Source organism: Sceloporus occidentalis, unplaced genomic scaffold (genome assembly GCF_023333645.1).
Source record: "Sceloporus occidentalis isolate IW3139 unplaced genomic scaffold, rSceOcc1.0.p SCAF_35, whole genome shotgun sequence".
Classification (NCBI taxonomy): domain Eukaryota; kingdom Metazoa; phylum Chordata; class Lepidosauria; order Squamata; family Phrynosomatidae; genus Sceloporus; species Sceloporus occidentalis.
Window position 1 is genome coordinate 1,761,572 of NW_028317015.1, and position 27,837 is coordinate 1,789,408.

A 27,837-nucleotide genomic window follows, 5' to 3' on the forward strand; every position below is an offset into this window, starting at 1 on the left:
ATTGGATTGTGAAAGCCTGAGGCAAAGAATGATTCAAGTGTGGAAGGCTTAAGGCATGATTGTAAATGACAAAATGGAACACCAAGTGTCACAACTTGATGGATGATTGTATAGGGACCACTTTCTAACTGGGACCTGAGCAGTCACTGGAAACACCAACAAGTTTCGCTAGACAGGAGAAAATGTTACCTTGTCCATTTGACGCACTTTATCCTCTGGCTTTCCAACTTTTTCTGTGTTTTGGACATGTTTTAAGAGCCATTTGCTCGCTCTGGAAAACTTGAACACGGAAGAATCCCACAGGCAGAAATTCTATCCTCATACCTGCCAGCTGTCCCGTTTTCTTGGCATAGCCGAGGCAGTTTGGAATAGTGATGAGGAGCAGGTTCATTTGTAACCTACATCCAGTAGATAACAAAAGAGAGGACTAGAAATTGATTAAATAATACTGATTATGCCACAGGCTGCCACCTAAGCTTTGCTAAAGCAAAAAGCACAAACTATAGATAGTTTTATTTAGTGAATTACTGAAATAAACATAGTTTACCTAAACAAATGAGCACGAGTGTGCTTTAAACCAAAGGTAGATTTAATAATCATGTTTCAGCTATAAACAAACACGCATTTCCATATCTGCGCAAAAGTAATTTTCTCTGAACATGCAAGTGACATTCACTGTAAAGGACATGCCATAATGTGTCTCATAATTTTGATTGCGTGTCCTCTACTCTCCGGCAGCGTGTAACTGTGATCCGGTGGGGGCCGTACGCGATGACTGTGAGCAGATGACAGGGCTTTGCTCGTGCAAGGCTGGCATCTCCGGCTTGAAGTGCACTCAGTGCCCAGACGGACGAAAGCCTGGCCTGACTGGCTGCGAGAAAGGTATGAAGACATGGCACTAGAACAGAATATGTTTGCATCATAAGTGTACTCGGTTTCTACAATAATCGACACTATTCTATGTTTTTATTTTTTATAATCCTGATTGATGTGTTATATACTTCATAGAACATATACGAATAACATAGTACTATTAGACTAGAAGTCTAAATGTCATCATGCAGGGTCTGACTCCCACCAAAAAGAATGCCCTGGCATAGTGGCCCATCAGGTATATGCCCTGTTTGCCCTGGAGTCAATTAGGCTATGACATCATTAATCATGACATCCACGAATTGGTGCTTTCATTAGATGGCCTGATACTAGTTTGTTGCATCTCCATTCTCTCGTTCATTTTCAAGAGGCTGGAGCACACACAGTAAGAATACAATTATTAGAGAAAGAGATTAAATTGGCTGGCCAGGTATTTGGCTCGTGGCTCTGTTTTGATAGTCAGTTCAAGATCAATAAGAATTTACCTCAATCAATATGTGAAATTAAACAGACAGAATTATGTGAACAAAGATCGCAATTAGATTAATTGAATGTCTTGTGGTTTTTTTAATCTATTTGTATTTAATGAGCTGGGTTATGTGCATTCTGGTAATGTGTGGTACGCCTTCCATCTCACCCAACCCAGTACACAAATAGCAATTGGACTCCGCAAAGCAATGCGCTCTGACCTGTGTGTCAAGAGGAGAATACATGAATTCATACCTGTTATCTATGATTTTGTCTAGATCCTTCTGCTCCAAAATCTTGCTATGACATAACATGCCAGTTTGGGGCAACCTGTGTGGTGATTGGGGGGTTTGCCCACTGCGAATGCCCCTCTCCTCTGTGTGCAGAGACTAATCTCACAAAGGTAAGTCTACTCAGAACTTTTGGCTGCTAATATAGGAACCCTGTTGCTCTGCTGTAGGTCGATTAAGGCTATCAAGATTTTTTTCGTAATTAACTGAATCATTTATGGAACACCAACCTAACTCTGTCCACCACATTAAGAAGTGGACATGACTGGCGTAGGCAACATAGTCATTTTCTTTACATATTATGTGACTCAATATACAATATGTGCAATAGCTGCATGCAGGTATATTAATGCAAGGAAATGAATCAACTATTATAGGATTTGTGAGACGTGTATTATAGTTGCGGGTGTCCACCAGGGTTTATCATCTTACCTCTCCAGCATGCATTTTCAGTAACCTCTTGTTTGGTCCAAGGTCTGTGGCTCTGATGGAGTGACTTATGGAGACTGGTGCCAGCTGAAAACCATTGCTTGCCGGCAAGGCCGAACCATTGTTGTAAAGCACACAGGATCATGCCAAGGTATATCCCGTGCCTACATTTCTTGGCATTTCAGCTTTGACAGATTACTCACCTGCTGCGTGAGCACCATGGGAAATGTAGGTCACAGCAGCTAAAATGCCAAAGCACCATCTTAATAGCTATTCTAGAATCGAGATTTAAAATGTATTGTACAGCCAATAACTACGAATGCAGAAAATGCATTTAAGTGACTTTCATGAACATAAACATTTTAAAGTGCTAGGAGAATCTGAGAGGTAATTCTCCCTGTCCATTTATCTTAATTTTAGAGTCTGAATAAAGATTCAATGCTAGGAATAAAATAAATATATATAAAAAAAATAGTTGAAATAAATGTAGGATTATTCTGTATTCTGTATTCATGTTCAAACATGAAAGATATAAATGGAAATATGAAATTTAGAAATGAATAATACATCAATAATATGTATTTTATCTATTATCTAAACTCTGAGGTTATCCATATACAACCATATAAAATAAAACTTTGTTTTCTTACCAAAAACATATAAGAGGAAGGTAAATTGCCTATGAATATTTGAAAAGCAAGTCAATTTATTAGGATGCACGTAAAAGAATGATCATGATCATAATATTCTAAATGTCGAATAAATGCAATAGGTAAATAAATCCCAGGAATGGTAAGGAAGTCTACTTTGGATGTAAAATACATTCATACATTATGTTTATGTCCTAGCAGGTAGACCCTTTCCTTCAAATTAATATTCTGGTATTAATCATTTTTGAAGTATGTTATAGGTGCAAAAAGAACACTATTAACCTATTCCCCATCTAATCACTTGTATAGAAACCGCCACTCATGCCAATCTTCAGACATTGGCTCCAACTGGGACACCAAGACCTCCTATTGGTCGATCACTCCAAACCCCAGTGACCACCAAAACGCAATCTTCCAAGAAGGAAATAGACTCTTTTCCACTGGTGATGGAAATTACAACCCCAACTCCAACTCCAACCCAGAGGCCTACCAGTACTGCCAAACCGGCGACCACTACACGCAGAGTCTTTACGTCAGCCAGGCCAGCTGTTACAGTTCCCGTTGTCCGAACCACAGTAGCTCAAACCTTTGATGAATCGGGAAGTGGAAGTGGTGATGATGACTATGAAGCTAGTGGCGATCAAGAAATGAGTGGAACAGAACCACAAAGTAGGTGTAGTATGTATTATCAAAGCTGATGATAAGCAACAAGCATCACCTTCAAAATGTATATTTCAATTTGATTTGACATGCAGTCTATGCAGGACAGGATACATCCAAAGATAAAATAAAGTTTTTGCCTAGGCCAGAATTCGTCATTACATGATGTGACACGTGGTGACCTCACACCTGAGTTTTGTCTGGCTTTGATCTAGTGTACCCGGAGTTAGGTCATTGCTGATAATGATTAATTATTCTTATGAATTCCTAGTTATTATCATATATACCCTATTCTTTATATTACAGAAGGAGGATTTGATGAACAACGTGAAGAAGGCGAAGAAGAACTAGACCTTGGGGCTACCCCAGTCATGGAGAGAGCCAGCTGCTATAACACACCTCTGGGATGTTGCTCAGATGGCAAGACGCCAGCTATTGATGCTGAAGGGACCAATTGCCCAAGTAAGTTAGCATGATATTAATCACCATGGGAATAGAACCAAAGATAAGCTAAAAATAAGCTACATGATCTTCGTTAAATGAAAGGCTTGGGATCTTTTCTTACAAAGAAAACACCACATCCACATTAATTTCTGGATTTAAAAAAAGGAAAAATATCTTATTATTTGAATGTCCAAAAAAAGAAGTACAAACAAAGTTAAATTCTCAATGGCACTACCTACAGGAACAATATACGTGTCCGCTTTTCAGGAGCATCCACCAAACAGGGCTGATTCTCAGCAGGCTCATTTTTTTCTTTTTGAACCCGAATGTGTACTTACAAAATAGACCCATGCCGTCTGTTACTGACCAAAAAAGCCAACAAAGCTGGATCTTCAATATGTAAATATAACTACATAAAAAAGGAAATTGCTGTTCACAAACCTAAAAAATGCCCTTCATTTGTCCTTGAGAGGCCAAGGTTAGTAAAGAAAAACAGTGTAGCTGTGAAAGGTGCAGGTTAATCTGTGCAATTACCCTTTAGCACCCCAGGTATCACACTACATAAGCTTTAAGGCCAAAGGATCACATTTTTCCCCCCAGGCTGACAACCCTGCAATTGGGTAGAAGCTGCAGTTGAAGGACAATATTGTGTTTTTTCTTTAATTTAGTAAAGTTAATAATACGTGCTCCTCAGTATGCATTAGATCTTGATGCTCACCAGCAAGTAAGGAAGTGGACCTTAAGCAGGCGCTGAGTGACAGGAGATCTAATACAGTGATATGAGACACTTGTATGTGATTACTGTTTCTATTATCATTTACACTTTGCTGAAGTTACTGCTTGACTTTTTCTAGTATTACAGTGCACAGTTATTTTGATTCCTGGCTCATGTTTGGGCATAGTGATTTAAAGACTGTGTGTCCCCTTTCTGTCTCTGTTTTGTGTCTACTCTTGACCTTCTGTTTCTTCTTTGTCTACCTGTTTTCTGCCTAATTTGTCTTTCTTGTTGCCCAGCCAGTAAGCTGTCTGTCATTGGGAGTTATCGTATCGGGTAAAGTGCTGTGGTACCTGCCCTCTCCAGCTACAGGGTGTTGCCACATACACATATCTTCACTCAGACCCACTTACTAACCATTCATGGTCCAGCCCCGTACCATGCTACTAACCTACACCAGACTCTGCCTGTGCTTACACCCACCAGCCACAAGGGAATAGGGAAAAAGTTTTAGGTAGATTTATTGCACGTATACAATCACCTACCTGAGCCTAACACTCAATTTACTGTTCCTCTTATCCAACTGCAGAAACAAAAATTTTCCAGGGTGTCCTCATAGTAGAGGAGCTGGAGGGACAAGAGGTGTTTTATACACCAGAGATGTCAGACTACAAGTCTGAGTTGTTTGGGGAAACGGCAAGAAGCATTGAGAATGCGGTAAGTGATCACCGGCTCTAGTCATTTGATTTTTTTACTTGCCAGTTCTGCACAGTGGATAATCCTTGGTGGTTATCATGTCAGAGTGGGGCATCGCTTGGTCTGCAATCCATCATGTGTGGTTTAGGGAGGCATACGCTCATGTACTTCTCATCACTTAGGGGCTCAAGACCCATATAGCATATTCCCTGCAATAAAAACCATATACAGTGTGTGCAGAGACTATATTTTATCCTATATTGGCGTGATAGTTTAAGTCATCATGATTGCCTCTCTTTTGGAAAGGGTCCAGCCATGATTTGCAGTCTCTTCCATTGGTTGATGAGTTCGTACTTTGAAAGTATTATGGAGACAGCTGATCTGCTCCTTTGTGACACTGGAGATATTTAACAAGTTGATGAAAATATCTGTTCCTTGGTTATGTTCACAAGGAAAAGGCCAGTGGCTCTTTTATACAAAGCCAACCTGAGTAACAGTCTCTCAACTCGCAACCATGTCAATTTGCAAAGGGTATAATTTAATTACCCCTTGTAAAGTTGAAATCTAGCTGTGGTAACAAAGAAAAATGAAATAATAACGCTACTGACATTTCAAAGTAAAGTTCATATCTTTATTGGAATTTTCTCCAGCAATTGTTTTTTTTTCTTATAATTAAATGTATCTGTCACCCAAGCAGTGTTTAAAAGTGGGAATGTAGATAATAAAAAGACCAAAATGTAAACTCTGCTAGCATGATTGAAAATAAACGTAATAATAAACCCGTTGGCCTTTGTGCCGTAATATCCAAGCAATCAGCAACAATTAATTGTCTCCCTTTTTTAAGGCATTTATTTGAGAGCAAGCACAATAAAATAGCTTTAGTAGCTTCCGAGGTTCATGATTTCTGCGTAAGGACTAGAACAGTCTTGGGGGCTTCTTTAGTCACTAAAGTCTTTCGAGAAGCGAGGAGCCTTCTGAGTCAGGACAACTACAGGCAAAAACTGGTTAGATATTTTCAGGCTCCCATCTCCCAACTCGATATATTTGTTTTTTCCTTTCAGGCTCTTTTATCTCATTGTTTTGTTAAACATGGGTATCGCTAAAGCTGGTAATATATATTGAAATATTGTGCAAATAGATTAGAAACTCCCCCTACTGGCTTAAACCTAGAATTTAGATGTCCAATCCCTACAGCGCAGTACCCTCTGAAGGATTCAATGTATTATTTATATAGTTTTTGGGGACATTGAATACGATGCCTAGTCAGGGGACCACTAGTGAAACCTACATTACAAAATCTTATCTCCTCATCCCAGTTGGTTGGGAAAAATTAAAAAGACAATCTCTGTATCCTCCATGCGCTTATTGCTTTTCCTTTTTTCTCTGTTTCCATCTCCTGTATGCTTTTGCCTGTATTGAGCGCGTCGCTGCTCAATCTCTAATTGCCACGGCCCCGTTAGCCGAGATAGAGGGTGTTATCGTCTCAGGCACTGGCTAAGGAAAATTAGTGTGGGTATTGTTCTCCAAGACGGCATTTTCCGAGCTAGGGAGAGATGAAACTGGGCGATATGGCTTATCCATTTGGGTGCTAATCTGGACTGCCGCACAGCAGAAAGACAGCTGTAAATCTCAGCTTCCTACCTTGTCTTATATTAGAAATAGTCTCTTTATTACACTGTGTGGCTATCAATATTCATTATTAAAATGTGGACCTTGGTAACCCTTTTGAGTGTTAAACTGGGGCATGAGATGTTTGTTCAGGGAGCGCTCAAAAGTCCTACATGTTTTATATCAGTTGGATTTTTTGGGATAGTTGCATTCAGATTAAGCCAAGAATTTGAAAATACCATAGTTTTAGTAATAGTCTCTTATGAATAGTCTTCAGTATTTTAACTGAATAAAACTTTCTTAAAAATATAACATATGAACTAAAAGCTTGCTTGGAGCTTCATTGTCAACTTATAAATATACGTGTACCTTTTATCTAAATAGCATATGTTCTTAACCTCCCAACAACTCTATATTCTGCCCCTATTCTTCATAAACATTGCAGTAACATATAACTATGGATATTATGCCCATTGTCATAAAACAGTGAAACCCATCCTTTTGCCATGTATTTATAGCCAGACTACAAGGGATCGCCTCATCTGGCAGCTTTTCAGACTCAGTCTTTTATTATGTAGATCCAAAGCATTATATTGAACATAAAATTCATTGGAGTGGACGGCATACAGGCTGGCCAAGACAGCTTCAAAGGGTCGGAGTGATGTCTGCTCGCAAACACAGCAGCTCGGAGCTGCCACATTCTGCATTAAATGTTTTATGTATTTATAAATGGGCTTAAAAAAGGACATGTTTAAAACAGTTAGATACTGAGATACCAGATCACAAAATGTATAAAGCAATGATAAGGAGACAATTCATCCTCGCTGATGAATTATTGCTATGATACCACGGCATGGTCCTGAGAAAAGAATGTGTGGTACAGAAGATGTTTTCTTAACTCAGGTTGTGCAGAACATACTCTAGACAACTGTGACACACTGTCCTCAAAGTATTAGTGTTACATATTTACTTACTGTTTGTGGCACTAAGAAGAGACATAAGAATTATCCAGAAAACCTGGTTTTCATTCATAAAGTTGGTCCAGGAATATTCCTTTTTGAGGGTAAAAAATAGAATGTTTTAAAGATGACCTCAGTCCTCCTCATGGGAGAAACGCACTGCGGTTCCTCTCTAGCTCACATTGTATACTGTCCCACTGAAACGTATTGACCATGCAACCCAATTGAGCTTGAGGGGTCCGTCCCCATTGAACACCACTATGATTTGCAAATTCTCCCTACAGCCAAGTTATGCACACGCTAAATTGGGCTTTTGTGAATAAACCCCCAGTTGTTGCTTGCCAATAGGACAGACTCTAGTTTCAGAATTTATATATTCCAATTTGTTTAGTCAGTAAAGCAGAAGATACTTTGTGGTGATGGTACCAGTTTATTTCAGCAAATAACCTTTGTATTTGCTGACCCTTTTTTTGCACTTTTAGCTATGTTTGTATTTACAGTGGAACATCCAGTCCTGCCTTTCACAAATAACCCCCACCGTATTATATATTGTGCTTCAGAAACGCTCCTTTCTAGTCCAATGACCTCTTCTGCCCTTGTCCTTCAGCTGGATAATCTCCTCCGAAACTCTGACGTGAAGAGGGATTTCAAGAGTATTCGTGTACGGGACCTAGGGCCAAGCAATTCCATCAGAGCCATTGTGGAAGCACATTTCGACCCAGGTCTGTTTAATTCTAAAGGACATTTGAAGTGTGCTGGGACTTCATGATTTCGTGAAATGATAGCAGGTTCCGTTAGGCGGAACAAAGGGTGCCGACCTCATTTAACAATGCCTTTGTTGGGGATAACCAGCCAATATCACAACTATTCAAGTTACTTAAAAAACAAATAACGATACCAGAAAAACAAAACTTTATTAAATGTATTGCAATGATTAGATCTGAAATGTAATCAAAAAATATTATAAGAGTGCATGAGTTTACAAAATTTGTTATATTATAGATAGAAAATTACTTTTTAGGGAATTACCATGCAATTTAAAAAAGTCAAATATGGAAATCATATAGCCCCAGAATTGTAGTAAAAAAATAAATATTTGTTAATTAAGAACCAACCTATCTGGTGGTGTTATTACTGATCCATCTGGTGGACCTCTGAGTAGGTTATGGTGATAAAACACCTTTGCTCCAGAAGTACTTTTTTTACACATAACTCCCATATGTTACGCATGGATTCCGTTACGTTATGTTTGACCTGTGCTGCAGTCTGCTTAGTTTGTAATGGCAAGCCGGTGATTAATGTGGGTAAATATTACTGTTATTTACCTGGTGTTGGCATTTTCTTATGTTACCGTGTAGAGATTGCTATATTGGTACTGGGAATCCGTAGAATGCTTTTCTTTGTGAATTTGCCCTTGAATTCTTGTACATGATACACTCTGCCAAGCATTATTATACTGGAAAGCATTACTGAAATTGTCCAAATACCCACATGAGCCCTTCAAAAAGAGACAGCAGCCATATACATTAGGTTATCAAGTGTTATCGCGTCTCTGACGGCTGGTATATCACACTGATGTGCCAGCGGGAGCTCTTCCACCCCCCAGTGTGGCATTACAATATGTTTCTGGCATTGTGTTGGGCAGCTGGCATTCATATATCAGGAAACTGAGATTGCTCTCTAAAGAGTGATACCAACCGGATATTAATGGGTTCCTTTGTGCATTAGCTACCACCCTGTCTGCCCTGGATGTGCAGAAAGCGTTGCTGAAGCAGCTCAAGAACACGAAGAAGAAGGCAATCACAGTGAAGAAGCCTACACAGGACCATATCAAATTCTTGGATTTTGGTGAGACCCTTGGTACATCAACCCATTTAATTATACACTTTATATATATATATATATATATATATATATATCACACTATGCTCTTCCTCTTGTGTTCCAGTGTGCAGATGTTTTTGCTACTGCATACAGATTCATTAATCTCACTGATGTGTTTTGCTGATACAGTCTAGTATGCTTATGCTTCCCCTTGTAAAGGTCGAGACCTGGTGCTCAGGGGGAAAACTAAGGGTGCCTGGCAGGGCCAATTCAATGCTCTGGTGGACCCTTCCCACCCCATTTCACATACACATTAGCTGCCACTGATGAACAATGACCCAATTTAAGTTCGACAACAACCCCACATACATATTTTTTTATGTTCTAGAGGACCACATCCATCCCTTATAAAGTAACCTATAGGGTAGAATGTTTAATTCTTCTGGCTTAAGGGGTTTGGGGGTAGTAAACAGGGCCGAGGGTTATACTTTTTACTTGTAGTGCTAGGGTTTGGTTTATCTATTCATATTCATTACACCCTTTCCTCTTGCAGGGGTTTATACAGGGACGATACTATTATTGGTTTTACTTAGTTCAGCTGCTTTGGGGCATAATGTTCTCTTCTAAATATATTAGTCATGATTATTAATTACATTTTACAATATGAGGAATGTCCTACATGTGGAGAGCAGATTATGAGTAAGCACGCAAGTGCGAAACGCGTCACGCGATTGTTCTCCTTCTGCTGTCGTGCGTTTTGCTCCATGTGGATGTAAATTAAAGCGCTTATGAGCATTGGGTTGACACGTTCGGACTTCGTAATTTTGTTTCCTTCTTGTAGCTTTCACTTATTAATGCAGCTCTAGTGCCTGGAGATGAGGAAATTGACCTACTTAGAAGACGTAGGCATTCTCCATTACTTTAATGGTTATAAGTAGAGAATCTCCACTGTGTCTGTATTAAACACCTTTATATAGGATAGAAACTATGGAAGACTAAAAAGTTTGTGTCTGATCTATAAAGAAGCACTCAGCTTTTATAACTCCCATTGTTATCTTTACCACCTCAACCTCATTTAGTTCTGACTAGCTACCAGACCAGATAGAATACTCATTCTTCAGGGACTCAACTAGTTAATTGACCTTTAACATCTGTGCTTCCACAGTTATTATACATAAAGTGCTAAGTGTATTAATAATAATAATAGTAATAATTAATATTAGTATAATGATATTTGATTTTGAACATTGGTCTAATAAAGGTTGCTTATACAAAGGTTATGAATATGGCACCAAGTGCTGATATGGCTAAATCTTCGTATATATAATAATATTGCCTGTATATGTTTCTTCACAGACTGGGTACCTATCATGGTTACAACTACCACAACAACTGCTGCAACTACCAGCATTGTAGCAACTACCAGTACTGTGGCAACAACTTCTCCTCTGGTGGCGACTACCACCACTACGACCACCACACCATCTCCCAAAAGGACGATTGCTGTCAAGACGACTTCGGTACCACTGGTCACCACAGCCAGAATGACGACAAGAAGGCCAGCTACTACCAAGAGACCCACTACCACCTTCCCAGCCACTACCAGACGCAAACCTGCCCGACCTCCCCCAGCCACCAGGAAGCCCCCTCGCCCATGTGATTCGCACCCATGCATGCATGGTGGCACCTGTGAGGACGACGGGAAAGATTTTACCTGCAGTTGCCCCGCTGGAAAAGGAGGAGCAGTTTGTGAGAAGGGTAGGAAGTGAAAATATTTGGAATAATACGTAATTCTATGTGTTTTTCCACTCTTCAAAATGTCCAATTGGGGGAAGAACTATCAGTATATTCAATGTGGCAGGGCAATGTCCACTTCATTTGCCCCATCTCTGAGCCTCAAGTAATGCATGCTAAATATGTGCTAAATGTATGCCCTTTAATAAGAGTTTATATATCTTGTTTAAGTTGCCTTTCCTTCCCTTTATATTATATGTTGCTGTGTTAGTTGGTGTGCAGTCCAGTACCAGAAATGGCCTTATAGGTTTATTATTAGCTAAGATTATTGACTTCTAGACTTCAGAATTGTCTTTGTCAAGCTAATATCATGGCCCGTGAAACGTATCAAATTCATTGAGAAAACTTTCTGCTCCCACCGCGTCTGTGTTTCGTATATAACATTATTTTGTTTCTGTAGACGTTAAATATTTCATACCTGGATTTGGTGGCAAGTCATATCTTGCATTTAAGATGATGAAGGCATACCACACAGTACGCATTGCCATGGAGTTCCGCTCCTCCGAGCAGAACGGGCTGCTTTTGTACAATGGCCAAATACGTGGAAAGGATTTTATCTCTCTGGCAGTCGTGAACGGCTTTGTGGAGCTCAGGTAGGAATGTGATAGTATTTTTCCCAGTTTCATATTTCCGTATTTAATTTCTGCAGCTTCTACACCATGCCCGGTAATCAGTTAACTATAAGCTTATGCGCATCCTTGCGGGCACTGTTCAGATACATATTATGTGGGATTATTTCCAGTGTTTATTCTTCTTGCTTTTAACTTCCAGGATAAAAGGTAGACTAAGTATCTTAGAATTCTTATCTGTACACAAGTAGAGTTTAAAGTTGTGTTCTGGTCGTTTAGGTTCAACACTGGATCAGGAACAGGAATAATCACCAGTAAAGTACCAGTTGAGCCTGGCAAATGGCACCAACTTATAGTGAATCGTAACCGTCGCAGTGGTATGTTGTCTGTGGATGGAGAAAGTCATGTGAATGGTGAAAGCCCATCTGGCACTGATGGACTGAACCTTGATACAGACCTCTTCATAGGAGGAGCACCCGAGGACCAGATGGCTGTGTAAGTGTCCCCTAACAGAAATCACAATTTATTGCATTGTTTTTGCCAGATACCATTAAGGAGACATAGTTAAAGTGACCCCACCTCAAACGTTTATTGTTCTGTCCATTCAGCTGACTTTAACTACTGCATCATGTGTTGTATCATCTCTTGTATTTCAAACTGCAATCCCTAATACATCTAATTTGTGGCCATTCATAGGAGGGTCCTTCAGTATATTTTTATATTGGTATATAAATCTCTTTTATTCTTGATACATCAATGACATTCGTGACATCCTCTCCAGCTGTGAGGACAATAGCAGTAGTTATTAATACAACTGTAACAGAAACTTCATATCGACAAGAACGTTATCTTACTCAGGTCATGTTACTGTAGTTATAGTGAGTGGTTGATGTCATCACCGACTTTGGTTAATAATGATTATCTCCTTTCTTCAGGGTGTCGGAGAGAACGTCAGTCTCCACTGGTCTTAAGGGCTGCATCCGTCTGCTGGACGTCAACAACCAAGTGTACAACCTGCAGGAGGAAGGAGCGGATGTCTTGTACGGCAGTGGTGTTGGCGAGTGCGGGAATAACCCTTGCCAGCCCAACCCTTGTCACAATGGTGCTGTTTGCCAAGTAAAGGAGGCTGAAATGTTCCATTGCCAGTGCCTCAGTGGATACATGGGTGAGTGTGGATTTTCCCTTTACTGTTGGACAGGAGCTATAATAGTAGCATAGTATAATATTTTAAAGAATCCTATCTTTTAAGCTTTGTTCACTTAATACACCCATGTGATGGTGTACATTGACATTAGCATGATTACTTATGAATGAAAAAGCAATTTATACGTATAGTATGGGACCAGCCATCTTAACTTCTTGCTCATGATTTATTAGACTAGCTTAACTGAGATCAGAGAGCATTTTAATAGCCTGACTACAGTGCAGCTCTCCTCCTGGAGGAAAACGCTCCATCGGCATATCAAACTTGTCACACTCAATGGCAAAGTAGAACCAAAATGTAAGGGACATATCCTCTATGTTATGAAACAGCCCCAAACATATATTGTAGTCTTTACAGGCCTTGTCAGTGGGGTGGATTAGGTATCCCTAGTAAGCAAGGAGGGCCACATCTGGACACATCTTTACAAATTCCACCCACAAGACAACTCTAACTGTACATTTAAGGTCTCATCAGCGGGGTTTAGTTGGTATCTATTTAGGAACAACTGAGCAAGGAGGTACTCATTTGGACTGTTACAATTATGAAGAACGCCAAGAGATTACCACAAACAGAGAAAATCCATAGAAAAGGGCGAGAAACAAACTCAACTCACAGTGTCTTAATCGCCTGCCCTACGATGCCCTATTGAGATAAAAGTTGAGATTCTCCCAAGCAGGGAAGCTGTTAAGATGCTGTCCATTCTTGATTGAGCTAGTCTTATACCTCTTTAGTGCATATTTCCTCTCAATGGGGAATCTCTTGGGCTTCGTAAAACCTTTCTTCACACTTTATTCTGAATCATCTTTTTTTTTGTTTTGTTTTAGGGCCAACATGTGCTGATGAGCGAAATCCATGTGACCCGAACCCATGTCACGTCTCTGCTACCTGCCTTGTCCTTCCAGAGGGAGGCTCCAAGTGCGAGTGTCCAATGGGCAGAGAAGGAGAATTCTGTGAAAAAGGTAAAAAATCACATTTATATCTGAATCATCTCTTCCATGCATTTAGACCATTTGAGTTTGATCCGTGACATTCGGCACATAGAATTTGACAGCAGATACGAACTATTTGGCCAATCTAGTCTGCCAGAATGGGTACAGCTACCGGAACATTAAATATGTTGGTATCTGTAGGTTCGATACGTCCCAGTTTGCTGTCAGGTGTAGTTTCCAAAATTAGAAATACCATTCCAAGCGCTGCTGAATGCCTAATCCCCTACCAGAAATAATTACTCACCCAACACGTTGGTCTCCTTCATAATTTCTGCGGGTAACACTGAGTTGTCACGGAACACAAAAGCAGAAACTGAAATGTTATTGCCAAAGAAACTGAAAATGCATCTTAAAAGCTTGTGTTGTTTTTATGTGATTAAACCTTCAGGTAAGGATAACATGAACTATTCATTCACTTTGCATACCGAAGAGTGCAATTATTGATAATCTAATAATGCATATAAAGAAAATGACCTTTTTTCCCCTTTTTTCTTCAGTAAGCGATCGGGATCCGAATGTTCCTTTCTTACCTCATTTTAACGGCTACGCCTACTTGGAAATGAAAGGTCTTCAGACATATGTCACTGACATAAGGTATGCATTCATAAGAAAAGACAGAAAAAAGTTAATATTGATGACAGAAGTCTAGGAAACTTAAAACAATAGGCAGGGCCGGCCCGACAATGGAGCCGAGTGGGGCAACCGCTCCAGGCGGCACTTTTGAAGGGGCGACACTTTGCCGCCCCAAGCCCTTTTTTTTTTTTTTTTTTTAAAGCGAAAGAGAGAGAGAGGGCGCCGAGTGGTTTTCGCTTACCAAGCTGTCAGTACCCGCTCGGCGCCCCTCTCTCTCTCTCCTCTGCGGCGAGTCTCCCTGTTCGGTCTCGGTGCCGGCTTGTAATGCTGAGTGCGATTTCCGGCGCTCAGCATTACAAGCCGGCACCGAGACCAAACAGGGAGACTCGCCGCAGGACTGCTGAAAGGTAAGTACAAGGGGGGGCGGGGGAGAGGAAGGGTAGATAATGGGGGGGGGCAGCAGGGACGGAGGGAGAGGAAGGGTAGATAATGGGGGGGGCGGCAGGGACGGAGGGAGAGGAAGGGTAGATAAGGGGGGGGGGCGGCATTTTAAAATTCGCCCCAGGCGGCATTTTGCCTTGGGCCGGCCCTGACAATAGCGGTTTAGGTATCTGACCAATTTCTAATGGTGTTCTCAAGACATTTCAAAAAGGTACTTTGTCACAAGTTGTGATGAGATGTTTCCAGACTTGAAGCATGTGGCTACTTGTCTAAAAACATGTATTCTTCCTCAGTGACAAGCTATCCATGGAAGTAGTGTTCTTAGCAAGCAGTCCCGGAGGCCTGATCTTCTACAATGGTCAAAAGACCGACGGAAAAGGCGACTTTGTATCCTTATCTCTTCATGATGGCCACCTGGAATACCGTTACGATTTAGGAAAAGGAGCTGCCGTAATCAGGTATGTGATGGGAGCCGTACGCTTCTCACTCGATCTCCCACGCTTTATTCACGGATGAAAGATTTAAGAAACTGTTAAATGCTTCATGGAATTTTATAAGTTCTTTTATGATAGTCACCATTATTATCTGCTCTCAAGGGGTTGTGTTGGTAGCCAAAGGCACAAAATGGAAAGCTGAAGAAACAGTCTTCAGCAACTATTATGTCCACTAATTAATGGGTCGCAAAAAGTAACAACTTTCAATTGTTAAACATAGTCATCTAAATTATTGTAATCAACTACTCATTAGCGCAAAATAATAGATGGAATAATAATGAAAGTGGCATATCTTTAGTTTTCTGCACCTAATAATCTTACATTTTGTTCAATCTGAAATATAACAATGCAGTCACCCCGAGAAACCTGACTAACGTGGGAAGGATTTTCTGACAACTTTATTTTGTAAAGGAACTTGGTCATAAGAATGATTAATATGCATACGGTGTTCAGATGTTCTTGTATTTGAAGTTTATTTAATTGACAGAGTAACTGCAGGTAGGAATTATTGCACTACTCCTGCGAATGATGAAAAAGTAGGAAGGGGACCTGGTGTGAACCCTGTGGAAGATGTTAATGGACAGGGTTAGATTTACCTGCCGAGTATATCTGGCTCATATTCATAAAGATATATCTGTTTAGTGACGTTGCGTGGGACGCTTTCACCCACCTTCTGGATATTGGGGAAGAATGTTTTTCAAATCTTTCTTTAATAGGAACACAGCCGTCACCCCGGCAGAAAATACAATTAATTAATATCATCAAATTAATTAAAATAAAGAAAATCCTAGATAATATTTTGATAAAGTAATGTTTGTTCCTAACAGTATCATGCTAGACCTGAAACCAACATTATCACAGCATGATGTCTGTAGACTTTACTGCAGTGCTCATGTTGTATCGTTAACATCTATGGTGTATATATATATATTATTTAGAAGCCACTTGTAACATTGGGTATGTTCTCTATTAAAGGAGCAAAGATGAGGTTCCCTTAAACACCTGGGTCAGTGTCACACTGGAAAGGAGTGGAAGGAAAGGGTTAATGCGGATCAATAACAAGGAACAAGTCACTGGAGAGTCTCCGGTAAGATATGCAAGGATGAGATTTGTAGTTGAAGGCAAATGGAGATGTTCTGCTTAGAAACTGAACATCACGCTGTGATCTCATATCTCGCTCAAAAGGATGTTTTCCATATAGCAATCACAGCTGCCGAACACTGCGTTTTGTATTATACTGGTGTATAGTGGCGCCTCGTCTGCTTAACTGTGCACATGCAATTTCTGTTTGTCAATCGTTATTAAGTAAACGTTATTTTTTGTAAATTCAATAATATGATGATATAAACTAACCTTGGATGTAGCTGGTTTATGGTGTTTGTAGGTTTGTGTTTTTTTGAGAAAATAATCTTTTTCGTTTATTGCCCATGTGTTCAGCTGCATCACAATATTTATTTTATCTCACAAGTAAGATTTTCTAATGAACCCCATGAAACAAGGAGACCTATTGGCAAATCCTTTATAAAGCCAAGTAGTTCAATTTGTTTATTGTACTTATTAAGCACTAGGCAACCTTTTGTGAATAGGCACTTTTTGTCTCTCTAATTGTTAATTATTTCTTGATTATTATAATTGCTTTAATTATATAAATCCTGCCTATATTTACAATTGTTAACCAAAGAAACAATGAATTTGGCAGCAGATTAGAACCATTTGGCCCATCTTGTCTGCCCGTTTTTTCTGCTGTAACGACTTAACCCTTTTTTTTATCCGTGGTCTCATTTTATTCATGTTTAATACACAATATATATAAAGAATATAAAGTTAAAGAAATGGTTTAAGGTCCCCAATCCACGAGGCCTCCTCGAGAGGGGTAACAAAATGCATTGTTTTCTTATGTTCTTTTACAATTATATCCACCAGGCCCTTAAAAAAACAAATCTGTCCCCGAACTACCAGGAATTCCCAGAAATAAAGAAGAGATGTTCTTCTAAATCATCAGAACTTAAAAAAAACATGTTTTTATTGACTTAAATTCTCTTCAGACAGGAAAAAAACTAAACCGAATTTCAAATAGTACTTGGCAATAAGCCTGACAATTAGGAGAGCGTCATCTGCATTGTTTGTTTGAGTTACGCAGTTGTTACGCAGTTGTCTGTGGCTATCATGGACTGATGCGTTAATTGCTGTATATCGCACCGCGGGGATTGTTGATGTTGTCTAAGACTTGCTGAAATACTTTGATTTCTGGATGGATGATGTCAGACACCCTGCATCCCAAAGCTTTTACAATCCACTGACGACTTATTTTCTCCTCTTTTCCTCTTTCCTCTGCCTCTTCTATTGTTGCACTCTCTGGATTTCAGAAATCCCGTAAGGTAATGATAAGCACATCTGCTCCATTCCATCTCCCACGCAAAACCTTCCATTTCAATCCTTCGACAAATCATCGTTAGACTAGAAACAATTTGCTCTGGTTACCTTGCTTCTCCTCTCTTGGCTTTATTTTACTGATTTCCTAATTTGGAGACTAAACATTGTATCCCCTCTTATTTCTTTTAAAGCCATCCATCTCTGTAACTGTTTTGAGCATCAAGTAGCAGTTAATGTAGTTGTTTTAGTTTTATGGGTGTTTAATGAGCCTGGAGTATATACATTTGAAAAGAGAAGAATTCAATTTAATGGTTTAATTAAAAAAACAAAACAGTTTATCTTGGATTACCTTTCTCTTAGTTCTTTATTATCACTGGGTGATTATTTTGTTGGGGATAAAAAAAATAGAGCATACAATGATAAAACAAAAGCATTTTTACTGTATACCAAGTGGATGCAGTTGCAGTTTTCAGATGTCTTGGGTCCCAACTGGTTATTTAAATCTTTAGATGCATTTTGGGTCCTGGTGACCCGTGTCGTAACATTTGTTATCCCAGGAATCCACAAGAGGGCGCCATATGCTTATCACAAAGCGCGGTGGAATACGCTAATCCATTTATATGCAGTCCTCGTAACATCACAAGGTCCTGTTTCCTAAATAACACTCTGCGGACGCACATTATAAATACATTGAACTCTGGGTTTTCACTTTATTTTGTGATACAGCAGCAGTAATAGGACCCCTGAGCGTACTAATATCAGCGGAACCGCTGCCGCGTTCTTATTGTAAGATAAAGACAGGGAAGGAAATGGATCACTTGTGAATTAGCGATTCATTGTCTAAACCATCGGAATCATATGGATCATGACTTAAAGTCCATCGTTTTGTGAGCCGTGGTTGTGCAAGTCCATATCATTTCATTTCACAAGCAAAAACACAAGTGTAAAGATTGCATGCATGTCAGTTGATGAATACGCAGCTCACCTTTCTCGTTGATGTCTTCAGGCACCGCACACAGCTCTTAATCTCAAGGAGTCTCTCTTTGTCGGTGGGGCTCCAGATTTCAACAAATTGGCAAGAGCTGCCGCTGTTTCCACTGGCTTCAAAGGGGCTATCCAGAAGGTAAGAGGTCCATAGGCCTCGGAAATAAACTTCCGCCACATCAGATAATATCTAGGAAGCATGCACCTACCAGAGATACAGGATAGACGTACAAATTAAATGCCCGTTTACTCTTAATAATACCATATCCACTGCATATAATATAACATGACATTCCATCTCCCGTGTGTGCAGGAATTTAATTGTCATTTTATTCTCACTTTGCTTTTTTGTTTGACCCAAACAAGGCCCAAGAGGCTCCTATGACCCACCTTTTGGCCAAAGTTTAGTAATATTGTAGCGATGTCAGCTCTATCAAAGTTATTGAACACTAGTCCTTAAATGCATGTATGATTCAAACTGCTTATTAATAACGAAACAGCAAAAAGTATCAAAAAACCCTGATTTAAGAGAAAATATATTGCTCGCCTTTTCACGCTGTTGTTTTTTTTCTTTTTGCAGATTACTATTAAGTCTCTTCCTGTGCTAAGGGAAGACAATATTCGCAATGCTGTTGAGATTTCCCACTTCCACGGTCACCCCTGTAGCCAGAAACCGAGTCCTTGCCAGAACAGCGGACTTTGCGTTCCCAAGAAAGAGAGCTATGAGTGCGTCTGCCAGAGAGGCTTTTCAGGATTACAGTGTGAGCGAGGTAAGCACCCACTCTGCATTATGATAAATGTTTGTATTTTGTATTTTTTAAATGAATATATCACTTTGCCGTCACAGTTTAAAGGACATTTGTTGAGGAGCCCCCAGATCTAAATATGACTCCAGACCTATCCTGTAGGTTTGTCCTGGAAGCTCCTGTAGTAATCGTTGTAGTTTATAAATCTTACTTTGTTGTAGTATTGAAGTTCTGTACAAAATCTGTAAATTAAGAAGACTTAAGGAACTGATCAAATGCCCTCTCTTGGGTTTTCCTCAGTAACTATTGAGAAGTCTGCTGGAGAGTCTGAAGCCGTGTCCTTTGATGGTAAAACCTACCTGGAGTATCATAATGCTGTGACCAAAAGGTAAGCATCTCGCCACCACCAGAAACAGCCGGGAACCGTCTCTCGATGTTTTACAGGCGGCCATCTTGCTCATTTTCAGTCTGGCTTGCTTTGCACTTACTGGAGCTTGTTAAAAAGAACAATGCCATACGAAGCATGGAGAGAGCGTCCTGTGGATTTGAACATGAGGTGTATAAAAGAAAGTGTCTTCTGCTCTGTTGTCCATTTTCTCGTTGTGACACTGGTTTAATTGAGGAGCACAATTAAGTTTTTATGCCAGTTAAGCTGAGCCAAGACAGCATGTTTTTCTGGCTCCGTGATGAGTGATAGCAAAACGCTCCAGAACACTGTGCTTCCAAATGGAAACTTCAGCGAAATGTCATTGCTTCCTCTGTAGAAATTTTCAGAAGGGAATAGTTCTTTTTAAAGGGACAGACCTGACAGCCCCACCAGTGAAAACACATGAAAAAACACAATATGCTTTACTTAAACCCGTAGGGAAGAAAATGAAAGCACTTGGCTTAAGGAGCAGCTGCAGCTCTGCCTCTCCGTAGCCTGACTTTTAAAGCCAATCACAGGGACTTGTGTTTTGTGTTCCGGCCATCCACACAACTCATCTGCAGTAAAACTAGGATCGTCTGTTGACTTGTATGTCCTGTTCCATGTTATTGAATGTCATTAAAGGGAAACTGTAGTGTTTAACATCCCGACAAAACACACTTTCTCACTGCTTGTAAAATCTGCCTGGGACATGAGGGTTCCTATTGGCTGCTTTCATCCCGCTGACATCGCCTGAGCCAATAAGAAACCATATTCAAGTGGCCTGCTAAACAGAATCAGACTTGTACCCCAATAACCAAAGCCTAGCCTGTTTATAAAAAAAATCTGACAATGTTGGGTTTAGCTGCCTTTTTAGAATACATACAAAATAGAGGAGCGCACAACCTAAGAACACAAAAGGCATCAAGATTCCCTGATTGTAACTAGAATAAAAATTACCAACAACCACACACAACAAAGCAAGAATTAAGAGCATACACAGCGAATACCATTCAAAAAACACCTATCTAAGGCATAATATTTGGGATCCCGTCACACAACATGGTCATATATTGCTTAGCCCGCCGCTACATCAAAGTACCCCAAGCTTGGTGAAATCTTGTTTTTCATGGCTACATTGCTGAATCACTGGGACTTTGTATTTGAACCCAAAAGAGACTCTCAAGCAATTTACAGCGTTCTCTGGACACCTTTAATGAAACACGTGTGTCGCGGAGGGGTGCTTAACCCTAAAGTTTGGTCAGAACCTTGTTAGAAGAAGTCTCTTTTGTGAGTTTCATTATTGCAATTTACCTCTGACTCTTTGCCATAAATAACATAGTACAATGTTTCGGTAGGAGATGTTCTCAGATGAAATGATTTTCACTGTAATGTACAGTTTCCCCAGCTCCATTGTTACATTATTCTCCATTATTCGCCAACTTCATTATACATTATAAAGGTCCAGCCCCAGTGAACTTTTGTTGCAAGAGTTTGGTTGGCCCTATATAATGTATAGTTAAATTAATGAGCCTTCTTGAAAGTTACCTGATTGAACTATGATTTATGCGGGGCAAGCTCAGCGATTCGAGCAAGAGTATTACCTCTAAGCTTATAGGCATGCTGTATTCCTTGATGTAAACTGGTAGTAAATCCTGCCTATGGCATATACACAGGGCAACAAGCAGAGGATACCAATAACATGACAAGGTACCAACATTCACATACATAAGCATTTTGTGATTCACATACATTCAACATTTCCATAGGAACGAAAAACAGCTTCCCTTTAATGTTGGATCAGAAGTCCGTGTCCGTCAGCTTTGTCTGTGTGTCTTATACATGTCTGTGTTGTTTCCTTGTTTTTAAGCCAACTGACTAATGAGATACCTGAGTAAGTAACTTGCCTTCACGCATAAGCCATTTGCCATCAGTTCATGCCGCCATGTTCCATGTAGCGTGTCTGGCACATTCCCACATTTGTAACGTAACTTCGGTATTTCCTTACCAACTGCCCCCATTTTCCTCATCCATTCTCATACTCAGACGTCCTTGGTGGATCCCCATTATGGCAAGGACTACAAATACACACATATCATGCAGTGGTCATTGTATATGTTCCTTGTGATCAACATCAGCATATTCCTGTATTTGTTCTGTGTGTTTTATTATATTGGGTATATGGAACAGTAGGGTAAATGGGTCTCTCTGTGTCTTAATATGATCATTATGGTAAGCCATTAAAATTCCACCCAACCAATACAGCTAAAAAATATGGAAGCATTACGAAGAGCAGTCTTTACATATATATTTATATACATGGAAATTTATCAGCTTCTGCAGATCTGCATGTGACTGTTTTCCGTATAATTTATAGTATTGTTTATAGATAATCCGTTTCAGTTGTTTCAGGTTTAATGGCAGCCTTGGGAACTAGTATTATAGCCAAGCTTGAAGCTAAGTGTCTCCATCTCGGCACATTGAGTCTCCCTACTAATGAAGTGTCAGGCGTATCAGCGCAGCCTCAGCTGATGTCATTTTTACATTATTTATGCCTTTCACTTTAATAAGAATTCTTATATAAAAAGAATTCTGTGCGGCTTCTGTAATCATCACTGACTAATTACAAAACTATTTGTATTTAAGTATTATAGACAGAGCTACACTCGTGTCCAAGTAATATTTTTTATAATTTGACATTGGACGTGGGGCTAAAAAACATAATGCCGATTTGTATTTGCCCTCATTAAGTCAGCCTGATAGAAATGACATTTACTGGGATTCATCAAGTGCAGGCATCACGTAATACAACAGCCATTAAACTCCCTATTCCTTCGAGATCCGAGTCAAATGTAGCAAACAAGGTTAGGAAGTTTCATTCTGCCTCCGGCACTAACGAGGGCACAATGTACCTCCCTGCTGCCATATCGAGTCATTTTGACACGTATCGTCATTTTACAGCCAATACGAAAATCATGTTTTTGAATGCAGCTTAATAGTCTTTAGTGTGATCTCATAAGCACCAGGCAGGGAACATGCTTAATGTCGGATCTTAGTGTCCTTATGACCATTAGACTGCGTCAGGCTTAGCACTTGGATTATTTTGTTCTACGTAGGTGAACACATTGGAATCACAGACGATCTGGAATAGGATAATCGCTTTATAGTAGGTTATCTGCTATCCATTGAACCCTAAAGAGAAAACCGTTCAATGGCATTAGAATGAGGACAGATATTTTATGTTTAGGGAGCCCCTTGGTTATGATGCCTCGATGTTTTTTAACTAAGGACCCTTCTAAAAATCCATGAAGCAGGGCAATATTTTCTATTATTATTTTCTAATATTTTCTGATTAGTTTCTATAATGTGTCCCTCAATCTCCCTATTAGTTTTACTTGCAGAACTGTTTTTACTAATATGTCATGTTTGCATCTGATTACCGCGTTATTAACAATGCGTAATATCCATTGGGTAAATAAAGATTAATAGAGCATGGTAATGTCTCGGTGGTGTTGTAGCTGCAGACTGTATAACGTGTAGGGAAATCGTATTGAATGTGGGGTGATAAAGGGTCTCTTGCTGGTAATTCTGCTGCCGCTTACTGCATGCTCCCACTTTCTTTCTGCCTCTAAGTCCTGATCCTGTGGACAATCCGGACGACCCCAGGTGAGTTTCCACTGCCTGCTTTGTCTGTCGCTTTTGTTCTTTTGTTTATTAGCCGATATCGCTGTTGTAGTAACATGCCAGCATCTGCAGTAAAAGGGTTAATAAGATTCCTTGGTGCCTGGCCATTCAATAAATGTTCTATTGAGTCTTTATATACTATAGAATAGGGCTTCCTTTTTAATGGGATTCTGCTTTCTATAGATTAAAGGTTGCTTATCAATATTGCAATTCTGCTCTGGGATGACAAAGCTTTTTAATTTACCGTTGTGTGTGAAGCCTTGACCACTAATACAAGTAGAGTATCACAGAAACGTGAGCTTAATGGAGGTGCTTTCCCTCTCATTTCAGAAATGGTATCCTAGAGGTGACTCCATCGCCTTGCTTGGCACCACCATGTGTAATGGAGAGTGGATTAGAAGTTTATTCATTGAACCATGAGTATAGAGCAGTTACATCAATATGCATTGTGCCGGGTCATCTCATTGAGTTCTAAAGGGAAATTGGTCGTGTTGACCTTCGTAATGCATCATTAATAAGATCTTTCTCACTTCTTGAACCATGCATTATATGGGGCCAGCTCAGCCCTTTTGGCAGGAGAACTCTGGAGCAGCCATTCATAATAAAAGGGCCCAATTATACTAGACACACTATTATAGTGGGACTTTAAGTCAATGACCTAGATAAATAAACCAGAAACTTCACAACAAAATGTTGTCTAATCCCCACATTTTGTAGCCCTTTGGCTAGCATATTAAATCATCCCAGTTCTGCTTCTTAAAGTCCTCACCTGCCATTCTTCAGCATACCCTTACGTCCCTTGTCTGCGCGTCTAAATGATTTATGTACCTCCGCTTCTGACAACACATCTGTAGATCTGCAAAGAATGTAAGCAGATATTTGCTTGTGTAAGCAGTCTTGATGGAAGCAGCGGCAATAATACAGACACTCACTGCAGATATGGGCATGGATACATGTCAGTTTGCGAAAGCAAATTATATTTCATTAGCAAGTTATTTTCTGCACGGTAAGCCCTTGTTATTTCAAAGCTTTCATTACCAGTTAATACACCCTAATCATCTGCAAATAATACATAGGAGCTTCGGGAAACATGGATACAGAGCTAAATCTCAGCTGCCGAGTTGGCAGGATTTGTACATAAAACTCTTCATTTGTCTACCAGGTAAACAGTTATCTTTTATGATGCTTGGTGGTCATCTGCGGCATGAAATACAACAGCAATCTCCTAATGGGGGTTATTTACAACAGAAAATTTTACGTTTTAGAATGTCTTATCACCATAGCAACCAATGGAATATTTCTGAAGACTGGCGCACTACATTAGTTGCTAAGGCGATAAGACGTTTGCACCAGTATTGGGTTTTAAATAACCCCCAATGTGTGCATATAGGAATGTACAGAAAGTAGCAGAATAGAAGTCTTCACTCCATTTGTTTCTCTTGCTTGCTCTTCATGCTTCTTTTAGCTCCATGTCTGTTAATAGCAATAATTTCGAACGGTCTCAGTTTATGGCTGAGATCTTCCTAGTATAGGAGAAGGTATAAGTAGCAAATTCTACGTATAGCAGAGCCGCAACATGCAGTTGGCAAAGGTTATTTTACCAGGGTGAAGATTAATGGAGGATTAGGCAAAATCTTTTAGTGGGCCAACATAGATTACTATAGAAAGCTATATTCTCTGTATTGACCCTATAAAAGGTATCACTTTCGACTATAGACTCCACATTGTGATACCTACATTGCACATAGGTGTTTCGTTTTGTCTTCTGGACCTTTGCAAGTAGCCATTTTTGCAGGCAAATTACACGTTTAACCCTTTGTGAGCCATAGGGTTGAACCATTTATTACACTTAGGTTAATGCATCCCCTTCCAGTGCCAAAGGGTGAAGCCACTCCAGAGAAGTCAGCTGTTTGCTGGACTCCCAGCGCGTTTTGCTATTCCCAGTAATAGAATGCATTGGATGGGGTTTTCCAAGATGATTTTCTGCCTTGCGGAACTTCCCCGCTTCTCAGCTGCTGCCGTGTGGGTGGAGGCATCCGACTTCGGCTAATTCCGTCTAGAAAATCGTCCCTTATCGAAACTCTACCCGTTTCTATAAATGAAAAGTGGAGGCAGTTTGTGATGTTGTGTTGTGTTGTGTTGTCTGTGTTTGTTGTGTTTTCTAGGTTGTGGTATTTGTATGCAGAGACATTTGTGTAAAAGGTTTATGTAAAATGTAAAATAACCGGTGTTTTAGAATAATGGCTCGTTGTCTAGAATCAATATTGAAACAATTTTCTTTCTTGTTTAAGTAACATCTCAAATTTAAATAAACATGTAATTAAGTAAACTTTTGGGTTACGGGGGTTACTGGACACCTGATGCATCAGCACAAGATCATGCACACATTACTTTAGGACTACCTAAACCTATACATAATCTTGACCTATACATTTCTTTTAATCTTCCTTTCTGCAGCGAGAAGGCTCTGTTGTCCAACCAGTTTGAGCTGAGTATCAAGACTGAAGCCACCCAGGGTCTCATCCTATGGAGCGGGAAAGGAACAGAGCGTTCCGACTACATTGCCCTCGCGGTGGTGGGAGGTTATATCCAAATGATCTATGATCTGGGTTCTAAGCCAGTCATCCTTCGCTCCACAGTGCCTGTTAACACCAACCAGTGGATCCGTATCAAAGCAATGAGGTTAGTTATATGGGGGCCATTTGGCAATACCAATAATGTATCACCATATTGTTACATCTGAAGACGCTATCACAGACATCCAACGATAGCTACAAACGGTAACGTGATACTAAAAATGTAACAAACTGAAGTTTCACTTATATAATGAATTACTTTCTAAGATATCAATATCATTAGAACTGCATTTTATTCATAGAGCGCCAAAATATTCCGTAACAATGTTCCAATGATGAAAGACACAAAATTAATAATAACATGAACAAAAATAATACATACTGGTACAGAAGGAGATACACCGGGAGTAACCAACTGTGTCTCCAAAGTAATTAAGGTGAATCTAATGCAACTGGAAATAATTATATTGAGTCAAAAGGCAATTTCACAAATACAGCACTAAATAAATATATATATATATAATTTGCAATTTCTCTGGAAAATGTGCTTAAGGATAGCTGTACAATATAGCAGTCCACAGATCATATATTTAGAGTTCACCATTCTTATTGGCATTATTTATTGTGAGTTTGTGACGTGAAGGATGTATTGAAATGGTGCATTTGCCTGGCATTATCCATCAGTTCGCTGTGCCCTTTATTGCCCTCCTGGTATAAGAATAGAGAGAAGCATCTGCAGAATGGGAAGCGGGTGGGGAGGCTAAGAAGGGCGTGCTGGGGCTCGCCTGCTCGGGATTCCAGGACATTCCACCGGACCGTGGCTGCTACAGAGACCTGCGCAACAAACACTGCCAGGCGCTCCTGTGAAGGAAGCTTAAAGCCGCAGCATCAGATCATTCCTTTTAACATTACTGACATTAAGATCATGACAAAGGATCGTTAGTGAACAACCTAGAACCGGTTCCGTTTTAGTGGGCTTAATTCCTAAATTACATACTGGAGTAATAGGGAAATTCCCAATAGTTTATTCGTTCATTTTAAAACGGCCATTTATAATTTTTTTGTAAAATCTCCTTGCAAACTGTGCGAGATCAGCGCTAGGTGGCTGTAGCTCAAAAGTAAAGCAAAAAAAAAAATACACAGGAATATGTTACACGAGAACAAAAACTGCATTACATTAACCAACAGAAGAAACTTTCAATGTTTTCAAATGTTAGTAAGATAGTTTGAATAACGCAGAGCGTATTATTCAGTTACAGTGAAATCTAAAGTGTCATTTTCAATCAGCCCATTCTAGCGCCTAAAACGCCCCTGGACTGGCCCTTCATGTGTTTTAGTATCTCACCTACAAACCAAAGTTTCATTCATATCACTGGTGTTTTTGCTCA

At 39.8% G+C, this 27,837-nt stretch overlaps 1 protein-coding gene across 1 annotated transcript in view; it reads left to right on the plus strand.

The window, feature by feature from the left end:
* LOC149297957 (agrin-like) overlaps nucleotides 1-27,837 on the plus strand; it is a 180,292-nt gene that overhangs the window by 148,742 nt on the left and 3,713 nt on the right. The window contains exons 15-37 of the mRNA XM_089487830.1: nucleotides 739-882; nucleotides 1,620-1,744; nucleotides 2,106-2,211; nucleotides 3,020-3,379; nucleotides 3,677-3,832; nucleotides 5,119-5,246; nucleotides 8,400-8,514; nucleotides 9,521-9,640; nucleotides 10,973-11,374; nucleotides 11,811-12,003; nucleotides 12,259-12,474; nucleotides 12,915-13,144; nucleotides 14,008-14,142; nucleotides 14,670-14,766; nucleotides 15,480-15,644; nucleotides 16,656-16,767; nucleotides 18,047-18,058; nucleotides 19,060-19,176; nucleotides 19,618-19,807; nucleotides 20,084-20,171; nucleotides 22,060-22,083; nucleotides 23,823-23,855; nucleotides 26,331-26,555. Coding sequence (XP_089343956.1) covers nucleotides 739-882; nucleotides 1,620-1,744; nucleotides 2,106-2,211; nucleotides 3,020-3,379; nucleotides 3,677-3,832; nucleotides 5,119-5,246; nucleotides 8,400-8,514; nucleotides 9,521-9,640; nucleotides 10,973-11,374; nucleotides 11,811-12,003; nucleotides 12,259-12,474; nucleotides 12,915-13,144; nucleotides 14,008-14,142; nucleotides 14,670-14,766; nucleotides 15,480-15,644; nucleotides 16,656-16,767; nucleotides 18,047-18,058; nucleotides 19,060-19,176; nucleotides 19,618-19,807; nucleotides 20,084-20,171; nucleotides 22,060-22,083; nucleotides 23,823-23,855; nucleotides 26,331-26,555 — 3,493 coding nt within the window. The remainder of the gene's footprint in view (nucleotides 1-738; nucleotides 883-1,619; nucleotides 1,745-2,105; nucleotides 2,212-3,019; nucleotides 3,380-3,676; nucleotides 3,833-5,118; nucleotides 5,247-8,399; nucleotides 8,515-9,520; nucleotides 9,641-10,972; nucleotides 11,375-11,810; nucleotides 12,004-12,258; nucleotides 12,475-12,914; nucleotides 13,145-14,007; nucleotides 14,143-14,669; nucleotides 14,767-15,479; nucleotides 15,645-16,655; nucleotides 16,768-18,046; nucleotides 18,059-19,059; nucleotides 19,177-19,617; nucleotides 19,808-20,083; nucleotides 20,172-22,059; nucleotides 22,084-23,822; nucleotides 23,856-26,330; nucleotides 26,556-27,837) is intronic.